The sequence below is a fragment of the Salmo salar genome, chromosome ssa03, assembly GCF_905237065.1.
Source record: "Salmo salar chromosome ssa03, Ssal_v3.1, whole genome shotgun sequence".
Lineage (NCBI taxonomy): Eukaryota > Metazoa > Chordata > Actinopteri > Salmoniformes > Salmonidae > Salmo > Salmo salar.
Window position 1 is genome coordinate 81055270 of NC_059444.1, and position 17955 is coordinate 81073224.

General features: G+C 43.7%; 2 protein-coding genes across 9 annotated transcripts in view; both read left to right on the plus strand.

The window, feature by feature from the left end:
- The window catches only part of LOC106606602 (septin-9), a 157842-nt gene extending 140484 nt beyond the window's left edge, over window positions 1-17358 (plus strand). For all 7 annotated transcript variants that reach the window (XM_014202917.2, XM_045715576.1, XM_014202919.2 and 4 more), the window contains 5 exons: window positions 397-514; window positions 6542-6637; window positions 7980-8076; window positions 14268-14319; window positions 14491-17358. In XM_014202917.2, coding sequence (XP_014058392.1) covers window positions 397-514; window positions 6542-6637; window positions 7980-8076; window positions 14268-14319; window positions 14491-14632 — 505 coding nt within the window. In that variant the 3' untranslated portion in view covers window positions 14633-17358. The remainder of the gene's footprint in view (window positions 1-396; window positions 515-6541; window positions 6638-7979; window positions 8077-14267; window positions 14320-14490) is intronic.
- LOC123741731 (keratin-associated protein 5-5-like) lies at window positions 1746-6533 on the plus strand. 2 transcript variants are annotated; one of them, XM_045715578.1, is made up of 2 exons: window positions 1746-2757; window positions 2797-6533. In XM_045715578.1, the coding sequence occupies exon 2, from the start codon at window positions 4466-4468 to the stop codon at window positions 5762-5764; it is 1299 nt and encodes a 432-aa protein (XP_045571534.1). In that variant the 5' UTR covers window positions 1746-2757; window positions 2797-4465; the 3' UTR covers window positions 5765-6533. The 2 variants fall into 2 exon arrangements, with proteins under 2 accessions (XP_045571534.1, XP_045571535.1); XM_045715579.1 differs by having other exon boundaries at window positions 1749-2757; window positions 2797-5389.
- Window positions 17359-17955: the final 597 nt, after the last annotated feature.

The following is a 17955-nucleotide window of genomic DNA, read 5'->3' on the forward strand; positions in this document are numbered from 1 at the left end:
GTGAAGCTACAGTACTGTGTCTGCTTGTGTCGGCCTCGCTATGGGTATTTTTCTTGGAGGATACCGCCCTCTGGTGGTTCTAGGATCTATCACACTGTCGACCCAAATAAACACTGTAAAACGTTGAACAAGAGCTATAAAACAGACCTGGGTTCTAATACTATTTGAAATAATTGATAATACATTTGTCAGGCTTGATTGAGCTTGCCTGTTGCAATGGAACCAATAGAAAAATCCCAAAAGTGAAAACCCCGCCCACCTGGCGCTTCAGGCAGGCTAAAGCAAATACTCAAAGTATTTGAGACATTTCAAATAGTGTTTGAACCCAGGTCTGCTATAGATACAGGTGAAATAAAGCCCCTCTCTCAATCACCCCCTTCTCTCTCACACTTCCAGTCTGCGACCTCTGGATGTGGAGTTTATGAGGCGTCTCAGTAAGGTGGTCAATATTGTTCCTGTCATCGCCAAGGCAGACACACTCACCCTGGAGGAGAGGGACTTCTTTAAACAGAAGGTGAGCTCTCTCTCTCTCTCTCTTTCTCTCTTTCTCTCTTTCTCTGAGGCATGCTGCCTCTCTCTCTCGCATATTTTGTGTTCTCCGCAGCAACAGGAAATGTTTCTTAAGTTGTTTGGCCTCTGCCGCCCGTTCGGTCACTGTCCAATAAGAGAACACTGAGGATCTTTTGTGTGGATGGAATACTTGTGAGGTCAGGACCTATATAGCCAGGCTCTGGATTGGAGAGGAGTTCTGTGGGAGTCCAACCTCTCTCTCCCTCCTTTTCTGTCTCTCCCTCCTTTTATCTCTCCCTCCTTTTCTGTCTCTCCCTCATTTTCTGTCTCGCTCTCCTTTTCTCTCTCCCTCATTTTCTGTCTGTCTCTCCTTTTCTGTCTCCCTCTTTTTCTCTCTCCCTTTCTCTCTCTCTCCCTCTCCCCCAATTTTGAATTGGCTAGAGGTGAGTTCTGTCCAACTTCTCCCGTCTCCTTCCCTCTCCTCCCCCTCCCCTTCTTCCCCCTCTCTCCTGACTGCTGATGTGGTCACAGTGGACTTCATTACATCACTTCCTCCTATGTGGTGGGGATCTGAAACATAAAAAAATGATTTGATCACAGACCCCAAGAGGGAAAGTAGTAGTAGCAGCAGTAGTACTAGATACAGCAGTAGTAGTAGATGTAGTAGATGTAGATGCAACAGTAGATGTAGTAGTAGATGTAGCGGAATGGGAGGTTGCAGCAGTAGTAGCAGTAGTAGTAGTAGTAGATGCAACAGTAGTAGTAGTAGTAGTAGTAGTAGTAGTAGATGCCACAGCAGTAGTAGTAGATGCCACAGTAGTAGTAGATGCAGCGGTAGTAGATGCAACAGTAGAAGTAGTAGTAGATGCAACAGTAGTGGTAATAGTAGATGCAGCAGTAGTAGATGTAGCGGAATGGGAGGTTGTTGTAGTAGATGTAAATGTAGCGGAATGGGAGGTTGTTGTAGCAGTAGTAGATGCAGCAGTAGTAGTAGATGTAGGGGAATGGGAGGTTGTTGTAGTATTAGTAGTAGATGCAGCAGTAGTAATAGAGGTAGGGGAATGGGAGGTTGTTGTAGTATTAGTAGTAGATGTAGTAGTAGATGTAGGGGAATGGGAGGTTGTTGTAGTAGTAGTAGTAGTAGTAGTAGTAGTAGAGGTAGGGGAATGGGAGGTTGTTGTAGTAGTAGTAGATGTAGGGGAATGGGAGGTTGTTGTAGTATTAGTAGTAGATGCAGCAGTAGTAGTAGAGGTAGGGGAATGGGAGGTTGTTGTAGATGTAGGGGAATGGGAGGTTGTTGTAGTAGTAGAGGTAGGGGAATGGGAGGTTGTAGTAGATGTAGGGGAATGGGAGGTTGTAGTAGATGTAGGGGAATGGGAGGTTGTTGTAGATGTAGGGGAATGGGAGGTTGTTGTAGATGTAGTAGATGTAGGGGAATGAGAGGTTGTTGTAGATGTAGGGGAATGGGAGGTTGTTGTAGATGTAGGGGAATGGGAGGTTGTTGTAGATGTAGTAGTAGATGTAGGGGAATGGGAGGTTGTAGTAGATGTAGATGTAGGGGAATGGGAGGTTGTTGTAGTAGATGTAGGGGAATGGGAGGTTGTTGTAGATGTAAGGGAATGGGAGGTTGTTGTAGTAGTAGATGTAGGGGAATGGGAGGTTGTTGTAGATGTAGTAGTAGTAGTAGATGTAGGGGAATGAGAGGTTGTTGTAGATGTAGGTGAATGGGAGGTTGTTGTAGGGGAATGGGAGGTTGTTGTAGTAGTAGATGTAGGGGAATGGGAGGTTGTAGTAGATGTAGGGGAATGGGGGGTTGTTGTAGTAGATGTAGGGGAATGGGAGGTTGTTGTAGATGTAGTAGTAGATGTAGGGGAATGGGAGGTTGTTGTAGATGTAGGGGAATGGGAGGTTGTTGTAGATGTAGTAGTACATGTAGGGGAATGAGAGGTTGTTGTAGATGTTGGGGAATGAGAGGTTGTTGTAGATGTAGGGGAATGAGAGGTTGTTGTAGATGTAGGGGAATGAGAGGTTGTTGTAGATGTAGGGGAATGAGAGGTTGTTGTAGATGTAGGGGAATGGGAGGTTGTTGTAGTAGGGGAATGGGAGGTTGTTGTAGTAGATGCAGGGGAATGGGAGGTTGTTGTAGATGCAGCAGTAGTAATAGTAGTAGTAGTAGATGTAGGGGAATGGGAGGTTGTTGTAGTAGGGGAATGGGAGGTTGTTGTAGTAGATGCAGGGGAATGGGAGGTTGTTGTAGATGCAGCAGTAGATGTAGGGGAATGGGAGGTTGTTGTAGATGCAGCAGTAGTAATAGTAGTAGTAGTAGATGTAGGGGAATGGGAGGTTGTTGTAGTAGTAGAGGTAGGGGAATGGGAGGTTGTAGTAGATGTAGGGGAATGGGAGGTTGTTGTAGATGTAGGGGAATGGGAGGTTGTTGTAGATGTAGTAGATGTAGGGGAATGAGAGGTTGTTGTAGATGTAGGGGAATGGGAGGTTGTTGTAGTAGATGTAGGGGAATGGGAGGTTGTTGTAGTAGATGTAGGGGATGGGAGGTTGTTGTAGATGTAGGGGAATGGGAGGTTGTTGTAGTAGTAGATGAATGGGAGGTTGTTGTAGATGTAGTAGTAGATGTAGGGGAATGGGAGGTTGTAGTAGATGTAGATGTAGGGGAATGGGAGGTTGTTGTAGTAGATGTAGGGGAATGGGAGGTTGTTGTAGATGTAAGGGAATGGGAGGTTGTTGTAGTAGTAGATGTAGGGGAATGGGAGGTTGTTGTAGATGTAGTAGATGTAGGGGAATGAGAGGTTGTTGTAGATGTAGGGGAATGGGAGGTTGTTGTAGGGGAATGGGAGGTTGTTGTAGATGTAGGGGAATGGGAGGTTGTAGTAGATGTAGGGGAATGGGAGGTTGTTGTAGTAGATGTAGGGGAATGGGAGGTTGTTGTAGATGTAGTAGATGTAGGGGAATGAGAGGTTGTTGTAGATGTAGGGGAATGGGAGGTTGTTGTAGATGTAGGGGAATGGGAGGTTGTTGTAGTAGATGTAGGGGATGGGAGGTTGTTGTTGATGTAGTAGTAGATTTAGGGGAATGTGAGGTTGTTGTAGATGTAGGGGAATGAGAGGTTGTTGTAGATGTAGGGGAATGGGAGGTTGTTGTAGTAGATGTAGGGGATGGGAGGTTGTTGTTGATGTAGTAGTAGATTTAGGGGAATGTGAGGTTGTTGTAGATGTAGGGGAATGAGAGGTTGTTGTAGATGTAGGGGAATGGGAGGTTGTAGTAGATGTAGGGGAATGGGAGGTTGTTGTAGTAGATGTAGGGGAATGGGAGGTTGTTGTAGATGTAGTAGATGTAGGGGAATGAGAGGTTGTTGTAGATGTAGGGGAATGGGAGGTTGTTGTAGATGTAGGGGAATGGGAGGTTGTTGTAGTAGATGTAGGGGATGGGAGGTTGTTGTTGATGTAGTAGTAGATTTAGGGGAATGTGAGGTTGTTGTAGTAGTAGATGAATGGGAGGTTGTTGTAGATGTAGTAGTAGATGTAGGGGAATGGGAGGTTGTAGTAGATGTAGATGTAGGGGAATGGGAGGTTGTTGTAGTAGATGTAGGGGAATGGGAGGTTGTTGTAGATGTAAGGGAATGGGAGGTTGTTGTAGTAGTAGATGTAGGGGAATGGTAGGTTGTTGTAGATGTAGTAGTAGTAGTAGATGTAGGGGAATGAGAGGTTGTTGTAGATGTAGGGGAATGGGAGGTTGTTGTAGGGGAATGGGAGGTTGTTGTAGTAGTAGATGTAGGGGAATGGGAGGTTGTAGTAGATGTAGGGGAATGGGAGGTTGTTGTAGTAGATGTAGGGGAATGGGAGGTTGTTGTAGATGTAGTAGTAGATGTAGGGGAATGGGAGGTTGTTGTTGATGTAGTAGTAGATTTAGGGGAATGTGAGGTTGTTGTAGTAGTAGATGAATGGGAGGTTGTTGTAGATGTAGTAGTAGATGTAGGGGAATGGGAGGTTGTAGTAGATGTAGATGTAGGGGAATGGGAGGTTGTTGTAGTAGATGTAGGGGAATGGGAGGTTGTTGTAGATGTAAGGGAATGGGAGGTTGTTGTAGTAGTAGATGTAGGGGAATGGTAGGTTGTTGTAGATGTAGTAGTAGTAGTAGATGTAGGGGAATGAGAGGTTGTTGTAGATGTAGGGGAATGGGAGGTTGTTGTAGGGGAATGGGAGGTTGTTGTAGTAGTAGATGTAGGGGAATGGGAGGTTGTAGTAGATGTAGGGGAATGGGAGGTTGTTGTAGTAGATGTAGGGGAATGGGAGGTTGTTGTAGATGTAGTAGTAGATGTAGGGGAATGGGAGGTTGTTGTAGATGTAGGGGAATGGGAGGTTGTTGTAGATGTAGTAGTACATGTAGGGGAATGAGAGGTTGTTGTAGATGTAGGGGAATGAGAGGTTGTTGTAGATGTAGGGGAATGAGAGGTTGTTGTAGATGTAGGGGAATGGGATGTTGTTGTAGTAGATGTAGGGGAATGGGAGGTTGTTGTAGATGCAGCAGTAGTAATAGTAGTAGTAGTAGATGTAGGGGAATGGGAGGTTGTTGTAGTATTAGTAGTAGATGTAGGGGAATGGGAGGTTGTTGTAGATGCAGCAGTAGTAGTAGTAGTAGATATAGGGGTATGGGAGGTTGTTGTAGTAGATGTAGGGGAATGGGAGGTTGTTGTAGATGTAGGGGAATGGGAGGTTGTTGTAGTATTAGTAGTAGATGTAGATGTAGGGGAATGGGAGGTGTTGTAGTATTAGTAGTAGATGTAGGGGAATGGGAGGTTGTTGTAGTATTAATAGTAGATGTAGGGGAATGGGAGGTTGTTGTAGTATTAGTAGTAGATGTAGTAGTAGATGTAGGGGAATGGGAGGTTGTTGTAGATGCAGCAGTAGTAGTAGTTGTAGGGGAATGGGAGGTTGTTGTAGTATTAGTAGTAGATGCAGTAGTAGCAGATGTAGGGGAATGGGAGGTTGTTGTAGTATTAGTAGTAGATGTAGTAGTAGATGTAGGGGAATGGGAGGTTGTTGTAGTATTTGTAGTAGATGTAGTAGATGTAGGGGAATGGGAGGTTGTTGTAGTAGATGCAGCAGTAGTAATAGTAGTAGTAGTAGTAGATGTAGGGGAATGGGAGGTTGTTGTAGTAATTCAAGGCAATTATAGCAGCCATGCTCACAGATCCACACCAGTGTCCCTCTCATTAGGGAAGCTCTGTACGACCGGATAGAAAAAGCCTAAGGTGTGTGTGTGTGTGTGTGTGTGTGTGTGTGTGTGTGTGTGTGTGTGTGTGTGTGTGTGTGTGTGTGTGTGTGTGTGTGTGTGTGTGTGTGTGTGTGTGTGTGTGTGTGTGTGTGTGCGCGCGCTTGTTTGTAAACGTGTACACTGACAGTGATGGGCCATTGGTTTCAACAGAACATTTTGGAGGAGATTAGTGAAGGGATTTAAGTTAACACCACCTAAAGCTGTGGGTAACGCAGTGTGCAGATGGTCTCGATTTCTCACAAAATACTGTTATGTATCCAAAGGATTTGTCAGACATGTCTGGCTAATTGCGGTTGTTAGGCTTTTGCTTGTGTGTTCCCATAACATTTTTAATTCATGTATTCAAGTTTCTGCAAGGGTGTATAATGCATTTGTCGTTTTTCTCAACCTTTTTTATAGCAGGGACCAGCAGGCTAGGTGTTTTATTGTAAGGCCGCTTACAATAAACTATCACTGTAGAACTGACTAAATGAGTCAGTTAACCAGCTCAGGGACCAGCAAGCAACATCCCATGGACTGGGGCTTTTCCACAGAAGAGGATGAGAAACACACTTCAATGAATTTTTCAGTCTCCACCCTAGTCACAGAGCTACCCTAACCTCTCCCCTCTTCATAGAGGTCACTCCCCCTAACCCTGCTCCTTCAGCTCCAGAAGGAAGCCCTCTGTGTGGGGAGGATGTGTTTGCATTACCGGGCCAGTCTCACACTCACCTCTCACCCAGAATTGTTTTTGTGTCCCCAGATCAGGGAAGAGCTACGTGCCAATGGGATCGACGTGTACCCCCAGAAGGAGTTTGATGAGGATGCAGAGGACCGGATGATTAATGACAAGATCAGGGTGATTTGAGTTGACACATCTGTCCACATCTTTACCCACTTGCCCCTAGCCATAATCCCTCACATTACCGTTTATAGCTCCACTCATCTGTGCTACGTCCCTGTTACAGTAGGTCCCTGTTGATCCATGTTGATAACCTGGTTAATTTACATTTGGGTCCCTGTTGATCCATGTTGATAACCTGGTTTAATTACAGTTGGGTCCATGTTGATCCATGTTGATAACCTGGTTAAATTACAGTTGGGTCCATGTTGATAACATGGTTAAATTACAGTTGGGTCCATGTTGATAACCTGGTTAATTTACATTTGGGTCCCTGTTGATCCCTGTTGATAACCTGCTTAAATTACAGTTGGGTCCCTGTTGATCCATGTTGATAACCTGGTTTACTTACAGTTGGGTCCATGTTGATCCATGTTGATAACCTGGTTTACTTACAGTTGGGTCCCTGTTGATCCATGTTGATAACCTGGTTAAATTACAGTTGGGTCCCTGTTGATCCATGTTGATAACCTGGTTTAATTACAGTTAGGTCCATGTTGATCCATGTTGATAACCTGGTTAAATTACAGTTGGGTCCATGTTGATAACCTGGTTAAATTACAGTTGGGTCCATGGTTGATAACCTGGTTAATTTACATTTGGGTCCCTGTTGATCCCTGTTGATAACCTGGTTTAATTACAGTTGGGTCCCTGTTGATCCATGTTGATAAACTGGTTTAATTACAGTTGGGTCCCTGTTGATCCATGTTGATAACCTGGTTAAATTACAGTTGGGTCCATGTTGATAACCTGGTTTACTTACAGTTGGGTCCATGTTGATCCATGTTGATAACCTGGTTTAATTACAGTTGGGTCCCTGTTGATCCATGTTGATAACCTGGTTAAATTACAGTTGGGTCCCTGTTGATCCATGTTGATAACCTGGTTTAATTACAGTTAGATCCATGTTGATAACCTGGTTAAATTACAGTTGGGTCCCTGTTGATCCATGTTGATAACCTGGTTTAATTACAGTTGGGTCCATGTTGATCCATGTTGATAACCTGGTTTACTTACAGTTGGGTCCATGTTGATCCATGTTGATAACCTGGTTTAATTACAGTTGGGTCCATGTTGATCCATGTTGATAACCTGGTTAAATTACAGTTGGGTCCCTGTTGATCCATGTTGATAACCTGGTTAAATTACAGTTGGGTCCATGTTGATCCATGTTGATAACCTGGTTAAATTACAGTTAGGTCCCTCTGCTGCAATATATATCAAATGTCAGTTTATTTGACTCTTCATGGTATGTCTCTTTGTTCCTCCTGTCTGTCTCTGTGTTCTTTCTGTCCTGTAGGAGATGATCCCGTTTGCTGTGGTGGGCAGCGACCAGGAGTACCAGGTCAACGGCAGGAGGCTTCTGGGAAGAAAGACAAAGTGGGGAACCATAGAAGGTAGATGGCCTCCTGCTTCTCTTCTCTTCCTCCATCTTCTCATTTTTGCTTTAGCACTTTTTGTATTTTTATCTTTGAGCAGTAGTCTCTCTCCTCAGCAGTATGAAGGCTAACGTTATGAAGAGGTCTTTTAGTTTTCCTTTCTTGATTAATGTACACCGGCCAGTTAAGACTTAACAAGACAGAGGAGATGAGCGGAAGGAGTAGAGGGGGAGGAGCAGTGTGGCACCTCTCCGTTTTGGACTGTACTTCTTGTGGCATGATTTTCTTTTTTTTTTGCAATGTAAAAATTTGAATAAAACCGATCAAAGTTCATTTGAGTTCCCTCTTCGTTAATTCTGCTGCCTACTACACCATTAGAAGGCCTATAATTTAGCCACAGAGGATGAAAAGCTTATTTTTAAAAATTGCCTAGCTGTGGATTGTGCGTAGCCCAATAACAAAGCATAACGTACAGTTGGGAAGACGCTGCAAATCTAAGTGAATAAACAGCATGCAAACAAAACAAGCCCTCTGCAAAAACACAGGTTGGAATGCAAAATGCTCCTGCTAAAAAGAGCTCTAATCTGTCCAAGTAAAACAAGAGAGATAGGCTTGGCTTTTGGCACCAGCGCATCGGCCATCACCAGTGAGTGATCTATGCATCATTGGGTGAGTCAGTGAAACTAAATAATTTTTAGGACTATAATTTCCTCCTCATATTGGACAATATGTGTGTCTCCACAGACCTAGTCCTAAGCTATTGATTTTTACTGCTATCAGATCCTCAGTTAGTCACTGTCAAAGTACAGCCTGTCGTTTCGATCATTTGTGCGGTATTAAAAAAGATTCTGACAGTCTCCAGTTATGTAAATTGACATGGAATTGCATGAAATATGTTTATAAAAGGCCATATTTTTCCCGGACCCTAGGCTACTCAACATTTTCCCTATGTTTGCAACTTCTGTAAGTGCATCTACTATACTGGTCTATGCCACTATGCAGATGCAATACGATGATATGCATTCAGTGCTTTATAATAAAGTTTACAAAAATATATATTGTATGTTCCGATACCTCAGAGCTCACCAGGTCACTGCCCTCTCACTCTCACTTTTTGTTCCCGCACCTCCCAATTTACAAAGGAAGCTTTGGGGAGGAGTAGTCCTCAGATGAATTCACTCGTCCCCAGCCCAGACAGACAGAGACACAGACTGTGTCATACAGCTGGCTGAGACTACCGCTCTACAATGTGTGTGTGTGGAAGAGGGAGGCAGAGCATGTAACACCTCTCTACAGAGGCTGCAGTGTGTACAGGCCTCTGGTCTCATAGTGACAGAGGGGTGGAGGGGAGGCTACAGTAGAGATCTATCCGTCCCCACTGAAAGTGCCACTCATTGGACTGGTGGCGTATTGTCTCAGAGGGTTTCCACTGTGCTCCACTCACACACCCCTGGTTACCTAGTTAGCATCGGTCTGAACCAGGGGTCAACAACTAGATACACCCCTAATCCTAAAACTCAGTGGGGGTGTTGTCTGGGGGCTTTTATTGGCATATGTACAAATACTTCTAGAACCATAGATGTTCACTTGTCTCTCTCAGTAGTAGATGTGAATTCCAGCATAACGACCAGTACTATATGCAAACCATTTCAAAATGTCATCATCACACACTTCAAATGATCTAATTTCAACCATGCATTTAATAACATCCCCATCAGACTGAGACAGGTGACTACTTCTCTACTTCTATTAAAACCTCCCTAAAGGAAACCTTCATTTCCTGCAAAGGAAGCCTAGCGTGTCTGCAGTGGCATGTTCTGATGTTGGCCTATAGACCTGTGATATTATCTATAATTCAGACACGCATCATCCAGTGGCCGGCGGTGTCATGTCAGACAGACAGACAATTTGTTCAGCAGTCAGCATTAACTAGTTCTCTCTCTCTCTCTCCACTGTTCTCACTAGTTCTCTCTCCACTGTTCTCTCTCCACTGTTCTCACTAGTTCTCTCTCTCTCCACTGGTTTCACTAGTTCTCTCTCTCCACTGTTCTCACTAGTTCTCTCTCTCTCCACTGGTTTCACAAGTTCTCTCTCTCTCCACTGGTTTCACTAGTTCTCTCTCTCCACTGGTCTCACTAGTTCTCTCTCTCTCCACTGGTTTCACAAGTTCTCTCTCTCTCCACTGGTTTCACTAGTTCTCTCTCTCTCCACTGGTTTCACTAGTTCTCTCTCTCTCTCCACTGGTTTCACTAGTTCTCTCTCTCTACTGTTCTCACTAGTTCTCTCTCTCTCCACTGTTCTCTCTCTCTCCACTGTTCTCACTAGTTCTCTCTCTCTCCACTGTTCTCACTAGTTCTCTCTCTCTCTCTCACTGTTTTCACTAGTTCTCTCTCTCTCTCCACTGTTTTCACTAGTTCTCTCTCTCTCCAGTGTTTTCACTAGTTCTCTCTCTCTCCAGTGTTTTCACTAGTTCTCTCTCTCTCAGTGTTTTCACTAGTTCTCTCTCTCTCACTGTTTTCACTAGTTCTCTCTCTCACTGTTTTCACTAGTTCTCTCTCTCTCACTGTTTTCACTAGTTCTCTCTCTCTCTCACTGTTTTCACTAGTTCTCTCTCTCTCTCACTGTTTTCACTAGTTCTCTCTCTCTCTCACTGTTTTCACTAGTTCTCTCTCTCTCACTGTTTTCACTAGTTCTCTCTCTCTCTCTCACTGTTTTCACTAGTTCTCTCTCTCTCTCCATTGTTTTCACTAGTTCTCTCTCTCTCTCACTGTTTTCACTAGTTCTCTCTCTCTCTCCACTGGTTTCACTAGTTTTCTCTCTCTCTCTCCACTGTTTTCACTAGTTCTCTCTCTCTCTCCACTGTTCTCACTAGTTCTCTCTCTCTCTCTCTCCATTGTTTTCACTAGTTCTCTCTCTCTCTCCATTGTTTTCACTAGTTCTCTCTCTCTCTCCACTGTTTTCACTAGTTCTCTCTCTCTCTCCACTGTTTTCACTAGTTCTCTCTCTCTCTCTCCAGTGTTTTCACTAGTTCTCTCTCTCTCTCCACTGTTTTCACTAGTTCTCTCTCTCTCTCCACTGTTTTCACTAGTTCTCTCTCTCTCTCCACTGTTTTCACTAGTTCTCACTAGTTCTCTCTCTCTCCATTGTTTTCACTAGTTCTCTCTCTCTCTCCATTGTTTTCACTAGTTCTCTCTCTCTCTCCACTGTTTTCACTAGTTCTCTCTCTCTCTCCACTGGTTTCACTAGTCCTTCTCTCTCTCTCTCCACTGGTTTCACTAGTTCTCTCTCTCTCCACTGTTCTCACTAGTTCTCTCTCTCTCACTGTTTTCACTAGTTCTCTCTCTCTCACTGTTTTCACTAGTTCTCTCTCTCCACTGTTCTCACTAGTTCTCTCTCTCTCCACTGGTTTCACAAGTTCTCTCTCTCTCCACTGGTTTCACTAGTTCTCTCTCTCTCCACTGGTTTCACTAGTTCTCTCTCTCTCTCCACTGGTTTCACTAGTTCTCTCTCTCTACTGTTCTCACTAGTTCTCTCTCTCTCCACTGTTCTCTCTCTCTCTCCACTGTTCTCACTAGTTCTCTCTCTCTCCACTGTTCTCACTAGTTCTCTCTCTCTCTCTCACTGTTTTCACTAGTTCTCTCTCTCTCTCCACTGTTTTCACTAGTTCTCTCTCTCTCCAGTGTTTTCACTAGTTCTCTCTCTCTCACTGTTTTCACTAGTTCTCTCTCTCTCACTGTTTTCACTAGTTCTCTCTCTCACTGTTTTCACTAGTTCTCTCTCTCTCACTGTTTTCACTAGTTCTCTCTCTCTCACTGTTTTCACTAGTTCTCTCTCTCTCTCACTGTTTTCACTAGTTCTCTCTCTCTCTCACTGTTTTCACTAGTTCTCTCTCTCTATCACTGTTTTCACTAGTTCTCTCTCTCTCTCACTGTTTTCACTAGTTCTCTCTCTCTCTCACTGTTTTCACTAGTTCTCTCTCTCTCTCACTGTTTTCACTAGTTCTCTCTCTCTCTCCACTGTTTTCACTAGTTCTCTCTCTCTCTCTCCACTGTTTTCACTAGTTCTCTCTCTCTCTCCACTGTTTTCACTAGTTCTCTCTCTCTCTCTCCATTGTTTTCACTAGTTCTCTCTCTCTCTCCATTGTTTTCACTAGTTCTCTCTCTCTCTCACTGTTTTCACTAGTTCTCTCTCTCTCTCACTGTTTTCACTAGTTCTCTCTCTCTCTCCACTGTTTTCACTAGTTCTCTCTCTCTCTCCACTGTTTTCACTAGTTCTCTCTCTCTCTCCACTGTTTTCACTAGTTCTCTCTCTCTCTCTCCATTGTTTTCACTAGTTCTCTCTCTCTCTCCATTGTTTTCACTAGTTCTCTCTCTCTCTCCACTGTTTTCACTAGTTCTCTCTCTCTCTCCACTGGTTTCACTAGTTTTCCCTCTCTCTCTCTCTCTCCACTGGTTTCACTAGTTCTCTCTCTCTCTCCACTGTTCTCACTAGTTCTCTCTCTCTCCACTGTTCTCACTAGTTCTCTCTCTCTCTCCACTGTTCTCACTAGTTCTCTCTCTCTCCACTGTTCTCACTAGTTCTCTCTCTCTCTCACTGTTTTCACTAGTTCTCTCTCTCTCTCCACTGTTTTCACTAGTTCTCTCTCTCTCTCCACTGTTTTCACTAGTTCTCTCTCTCTCTCCACTGTTTTCACTAGTTCTCTCTCTCTCACTGTTTTCACTAGTTCTCTCTCTCTCACTGTTTTCACTAGTTCTCTCTCTCCTTTTCTTCTCTCTCTCTCACTGTTTTCACTAGTTCTCTCTCTCTCTCTCACTGTTTTCACTAGTTCTCTCTCTCTCACTGTTTTCACTAGTTCTCTCTCTCTCACTGTTTTCACTAGTTCTCTCTCTCACTGTTTTCACTAGTTCTCTCTCTCCACTGTTTTCACTAGTTCTCTCTCTCTCTCTCTCACTGTTTTCACTAGTTTCTCTCTCTCTCTCCACTGTTTTCACTAGTTTCTCTCTCTCTCTCTCCACTGGTTTCACTAGTTCTCTCTCTCTCTCTCCATTGTTTTCACTAGTTTTCTCTCTCTCTCTCAGTCTCTCTCTCTCTCCACTGTTTTCACTAGTCTCTCTCTCTCTCCACTGGTTTCACTAGTTTTCCCTCTCTCTCTCTCTCTCCACTGGTTTCACTAGTTCTCTCTCTCTCTCCACTGTTCTCACTAGTTCTCTCTCTCTCTCTCTCTCTCCACTGTTCTCACTAGTTCTCTCTCTCTCCACTGTTCTCACTAGTTCTCTCTCTCTCTCACTGTTTTCACTAGTTCTCTCTCTCTCTCCACTCTCTCTCTCTCTCTCCACTGTTTTCACTAGTTCTCTCTCTCTCTCCACTGTTTTCACTAGTTCTCTCTCTCTCTCTCACTGTTTTCACTAGTTCTCTCTCTCTCTCCACTGTTTTCACTAGTTCTCTCTCTCTCTCTCTCTCTCTCTCTCTCTCTCTCTCTCCACTGGTTTCACTAGTTTTCTCTCTCTCTCTCTCCACTGGTTTCACTAGTTTTCTCTCTCTCTCTCTCTCCACTGGTTTCACTAGTTCTCTCTCTCTCTCTCTCCACTGGTTTCACTAGTTCTCTCTCTCTCTCTCTCCCCACTGGTTTCACTAGTTTTCTCTCTCTCTCTCTCAGTTTCACTTTTCTCTCTCTCTCTCCACTGGTTTCACTAGTTTTCCTCTCTCTCTCTCCACTGGTTTCACTAGTTTTCTCTCTCTCTCTCCACTGGTTTCACTAGTTTTCTCTCTCTCTCTCTCTCCACTGGTTTCACTAGTTCTCTCTCTCTCTCCACTGGTTTCACTAGTTCTCTCTCTCTCTCTCTCCACTGGTCTCTCTAGCTTTCTCTCTCTCTCTCCACTGGTTTCACTAGTTCTCTCTCTCTCTCTCTCCACTGGTTTCACTAGTTTTCTCTCTCTCTCTCTCTCTCTCTCTCTCTCCACTGGTTTCACTAGTTTTCTCTCTCTCTCTCTCTCTCTCCCACTGGTTTCACTAGTTCTCTCTCTCTCTCTCTCCCCACTGGTTTCACTAGTTCTCTCTCTCTCTCTCTCCCCACTGGTTTCACTAGTTTTCTCTCTCTCTCCACTGGTTTCACTAGTTCTATGTAGTTGGGTAGTGGAGAACTGCGTCAGTGTGTGTTGGTGTCTGATTTGACCTCGTGAGGCGCTTACCATGTGTCTTCTCTCTGCAGTTGAGAACATTGCTCATTGTGAGTTTGCCTATTTGCGGGATCTACTGATTAGGTAAATATATACGTGTGTGTTGTGTATGAGTATGATAATGTGTTTCTGAACAATGTGTCTGTCAGTCTGTGTATGTATGTTTGTGTCTGTAAATCAGTCTGTTATTTATCATTACATCCCCTTATATTGACCTCAGCTGATGTCTAACAAGCCCCGTCTCTCCCCTGTCAGGACCCACATGGAGAACATCAAGGACATCACCAGCAGCATCCACTACGAGGTGTACCGCGTCCGCCGCCTCAACGAAAACAACACCGCCGTCGCCCATGCTAACGGTCTCCCCAAACACCACAATACCTCCCATGAGATGTAGAGCCCTGCCCACCAAGTCCCATGAGCCCTCACTTCCCTCCGAAGCCGCTTCGATCCTTCCATCCCGTTATCCTGCCATCCCTCTCTCCGCTCCATTCACTCTCAATGCCAAACCCTTATACAGAAGGGAGAAGACATACACTGGGGGGACTGAGGAGCGTAGTCTTAGCGCCCCCAAGTGGCCAAATACAGACACATAGAATGGACTGTTGATGCCAATGCATTGCCCCTCGATGATAACCTGGTCTCTCTGACTAACGTCTACATTACATAGAGAGTGAAGCGGGGTGTGTGTGTAAATGCTAGCTATCACTTGCATTCATTCAGGTTTAACCAGGCTAAGTAAACACTATTCATGTACTGCAACCTTAATCTGTGTGTTTTCAGTTATTCTGTCGTTCTTTAGGTCCCTCGTCTGTCTGGTTGGTTATCAAAATAGCACTGTGATATCAGGCCCATTACATACAAGCAGTGACAGAAGTGCCCTCAAACTTTTGTTTGGGTAAAATATTGATTTCTCATCCATTTTAGTATAGCCCCTGTAATACATTGTTAATTTGATTGCTATCTGAAGGTTCTACAACGTTTATTTCTGTTCCCTTTGAGAGGGAGTAGTTTAGCCTTGAGAGACTGTATTCCGAGTAGGAGTGCTGATTTGGGATCAGTTTTGCCTTTTAGATAAAAGATTACATGGACAGAGAGACCTGAGCCTAGATCAGCACTCCTACTCTGAGATGCTTTATACACTCGGCCCCAGAACTGTGGTGCTGGATCCATCGCGACAGCAGCAGTGGCACAGGACAGATACTCAGCTAAGTATTTAGAAGTATGACACATAGAAATCAAATCTATTCATTCTATGGCAGTTGATTAATTTGTCAGAGTTCTGTTTGATGATGTCCGAGAAGGGTCAGTTGAAGATGGTGAACGGGGAGTGTTTCATTGTGATGGAAGTTGATAATGCTGTTGGAATGGTCAGGATTGCATAATGTCAGGGTTACATAATGTCGGGGGTGGACTGGAGGTTTTGAGTCTAGTGGACATCGTCGACACGTCTGTAGGGCCAGGAGTTTTTCCCCATAACTTGAACTGACCAGAAAAACCCTTGAGCCCTTGTAACAGCCTGTTACTAGGACGTTCTCAGAGTCGTCGTTATAGACTGTAACTAGGGTCTTCTCTGAGTCATAGTTATAGACTGTAACTAGGGTCTTCTCTGAGTCGTCGTTATAGACTGTAACTAGGGTCTTCTCTGAGTCGTCGTTATAGACTGTAACTAGGGTCTTCTCTGAGTCGTAGTTATAGACTGTAACTAGGGTCTTCTCTGAGTCGTCGTTATAGACTGTAACTAGGGTCTTCTCTGAGTCATAGTTATAGACTGTAACTAGGGTCTTCTCTGAGTCGTCGTTATAGACTGTAACTAGGGTCTTCTCTGAGTCGTCGTTATAGACTGTAACTAGGGTCTTCTCTGAGTCATAGTTATAGACTGTAACTAGGGTCTTCTCTGAGTCATAGTTATAGACTGTAACTAGGGTCTTCTCTGAGTCATAGTTATAGACTGTAACTAGGGTCTTCTCTGAGTCATAGTTATAGACTGTAACTAGGGTCTTCTCTGAGTCGTAGTTATAGACTAACTAGGGTCTTCTCTGAGTCATAGTTATAGACTGTAACTAGGACCATGAGTTTTTCCTGGTAAAGTCACATGGTCAGGAAACTCCTGGTCCTACACGTGTATGATGCAGAGTGAGGGGAACACTCTCCTGTTGTTTCTCTTATCATTGAGGAGCCAGTGCTTTAAGCCTTGGGCTGATGACAGTACAGCGATACATGTCCGTCATCCTATTGTGGTAATGGTTATTTTTACATGGCTGTGTCGTCATACAGGTGTTACTGTCAGAAAATAGATTTCAAATGCCCTCAGTGCCTTTTTTTAATTCCAAATAATAGATGTCATTTTGGGGTGTTTTTATATACAGATGTTTAAAGAGTGATTTAAAATAAATAGTATTTATGCACATTAGAATGATAAAAATTGTACCACTCATCCACACGTAGTAGTTGTCCTGAGCCGAGAGCACTTAATCAGTTTCTACTGCCCAAGTCCTGTGTTTAGGAAAAACTCCTGGTCCTAGCTATGTGCCATGTCCCTGTGCCTTGGACAACACCATTGCCTTCTTATTTATTGGAGACTGTCCACTAGCACATGCTTTTAAACTGGAAGGACAACAGTGACAATTAAGGCCCTGAGTTTTTCCAGACCATGTGACCTGACCAGGATAATACGCCATAGCCTATAACCAGGGACCTGAGTTTTTCCTGGTCAGGCCAAATGGTCTGGAAAACTCCTGGTCCTATTACTGATGTGCTAGCTGGTGCCAATCACCACAGCAGAAGACATTTCATTGTTATCAAGTCTCTTTATATCAGACTGCACCCTGAAACTAAAGTCCTCCTTAAACTCTTAGTTCTCTCTCTTTCTCCCACTTTCTTTTCTCATGTTCTCTTCTTCCGTTTCTTGGATATCAACCAGTAACAGGAATATGTGGTGTTTAAAGGTTTTATGTGTTTCAGTTTCAAACTATAATCCTCAACTTCCAAGCGTCATCATCGTCATGCTGTGTCCTGTATATTCATTGTCAGATACATTTTTGTACTGGTATTAATAATAACAGAATTTACCTTTTGATATTGTGTTATTTTCAAGAAATAAAGATGAGTTGTATATAGTCATTTCCTTGTCAGTTTCTCCTCCTTTTCCAACTGTTACATCGTGAAATTAGACCTTTATATTTTTTGCATACTTTATAAGATTTGTATATATTTTTATACTCTTAAACATGTTAGAAAAAGTTAGATTTTTAAACTTGATGAAACTGGTAAGTTGTTTATATGAAAATGTGTATAGAACTATTGACTGCATTACTGATCTAATACCATCTAGCTGCAGATTTAATTGCCAAGTCATTAGCCTGTTCTTGATTAGCCAGTAGTAATCGATATCGCTGCCTCGTGTTGCACGGCTGAATTGCATTTACACTACACTAATTACCCACAGTGAAATGAAGGAGCCAATGAAGCGCCCACAGTTACTGACAAGCCAGCGTGTAGCAGCATGGTTCACCAGCGCTCTCATTAGAAAGTGTGATAAATTGTGGGTGAGTTGCTGAAGTTTTAGTACCTCTGTCCCGCCACAGCCACTAACGCTAACACGCTAGCCACTCCTTTTCTGTCAATTCCATTAGCATCTCCTCTTAGCCTCACAGACCCGACGTCTGCAGCTCCTGTACGGATCGATCCGGGGGCCAGGGTTGTGTTTCACAGTGACGT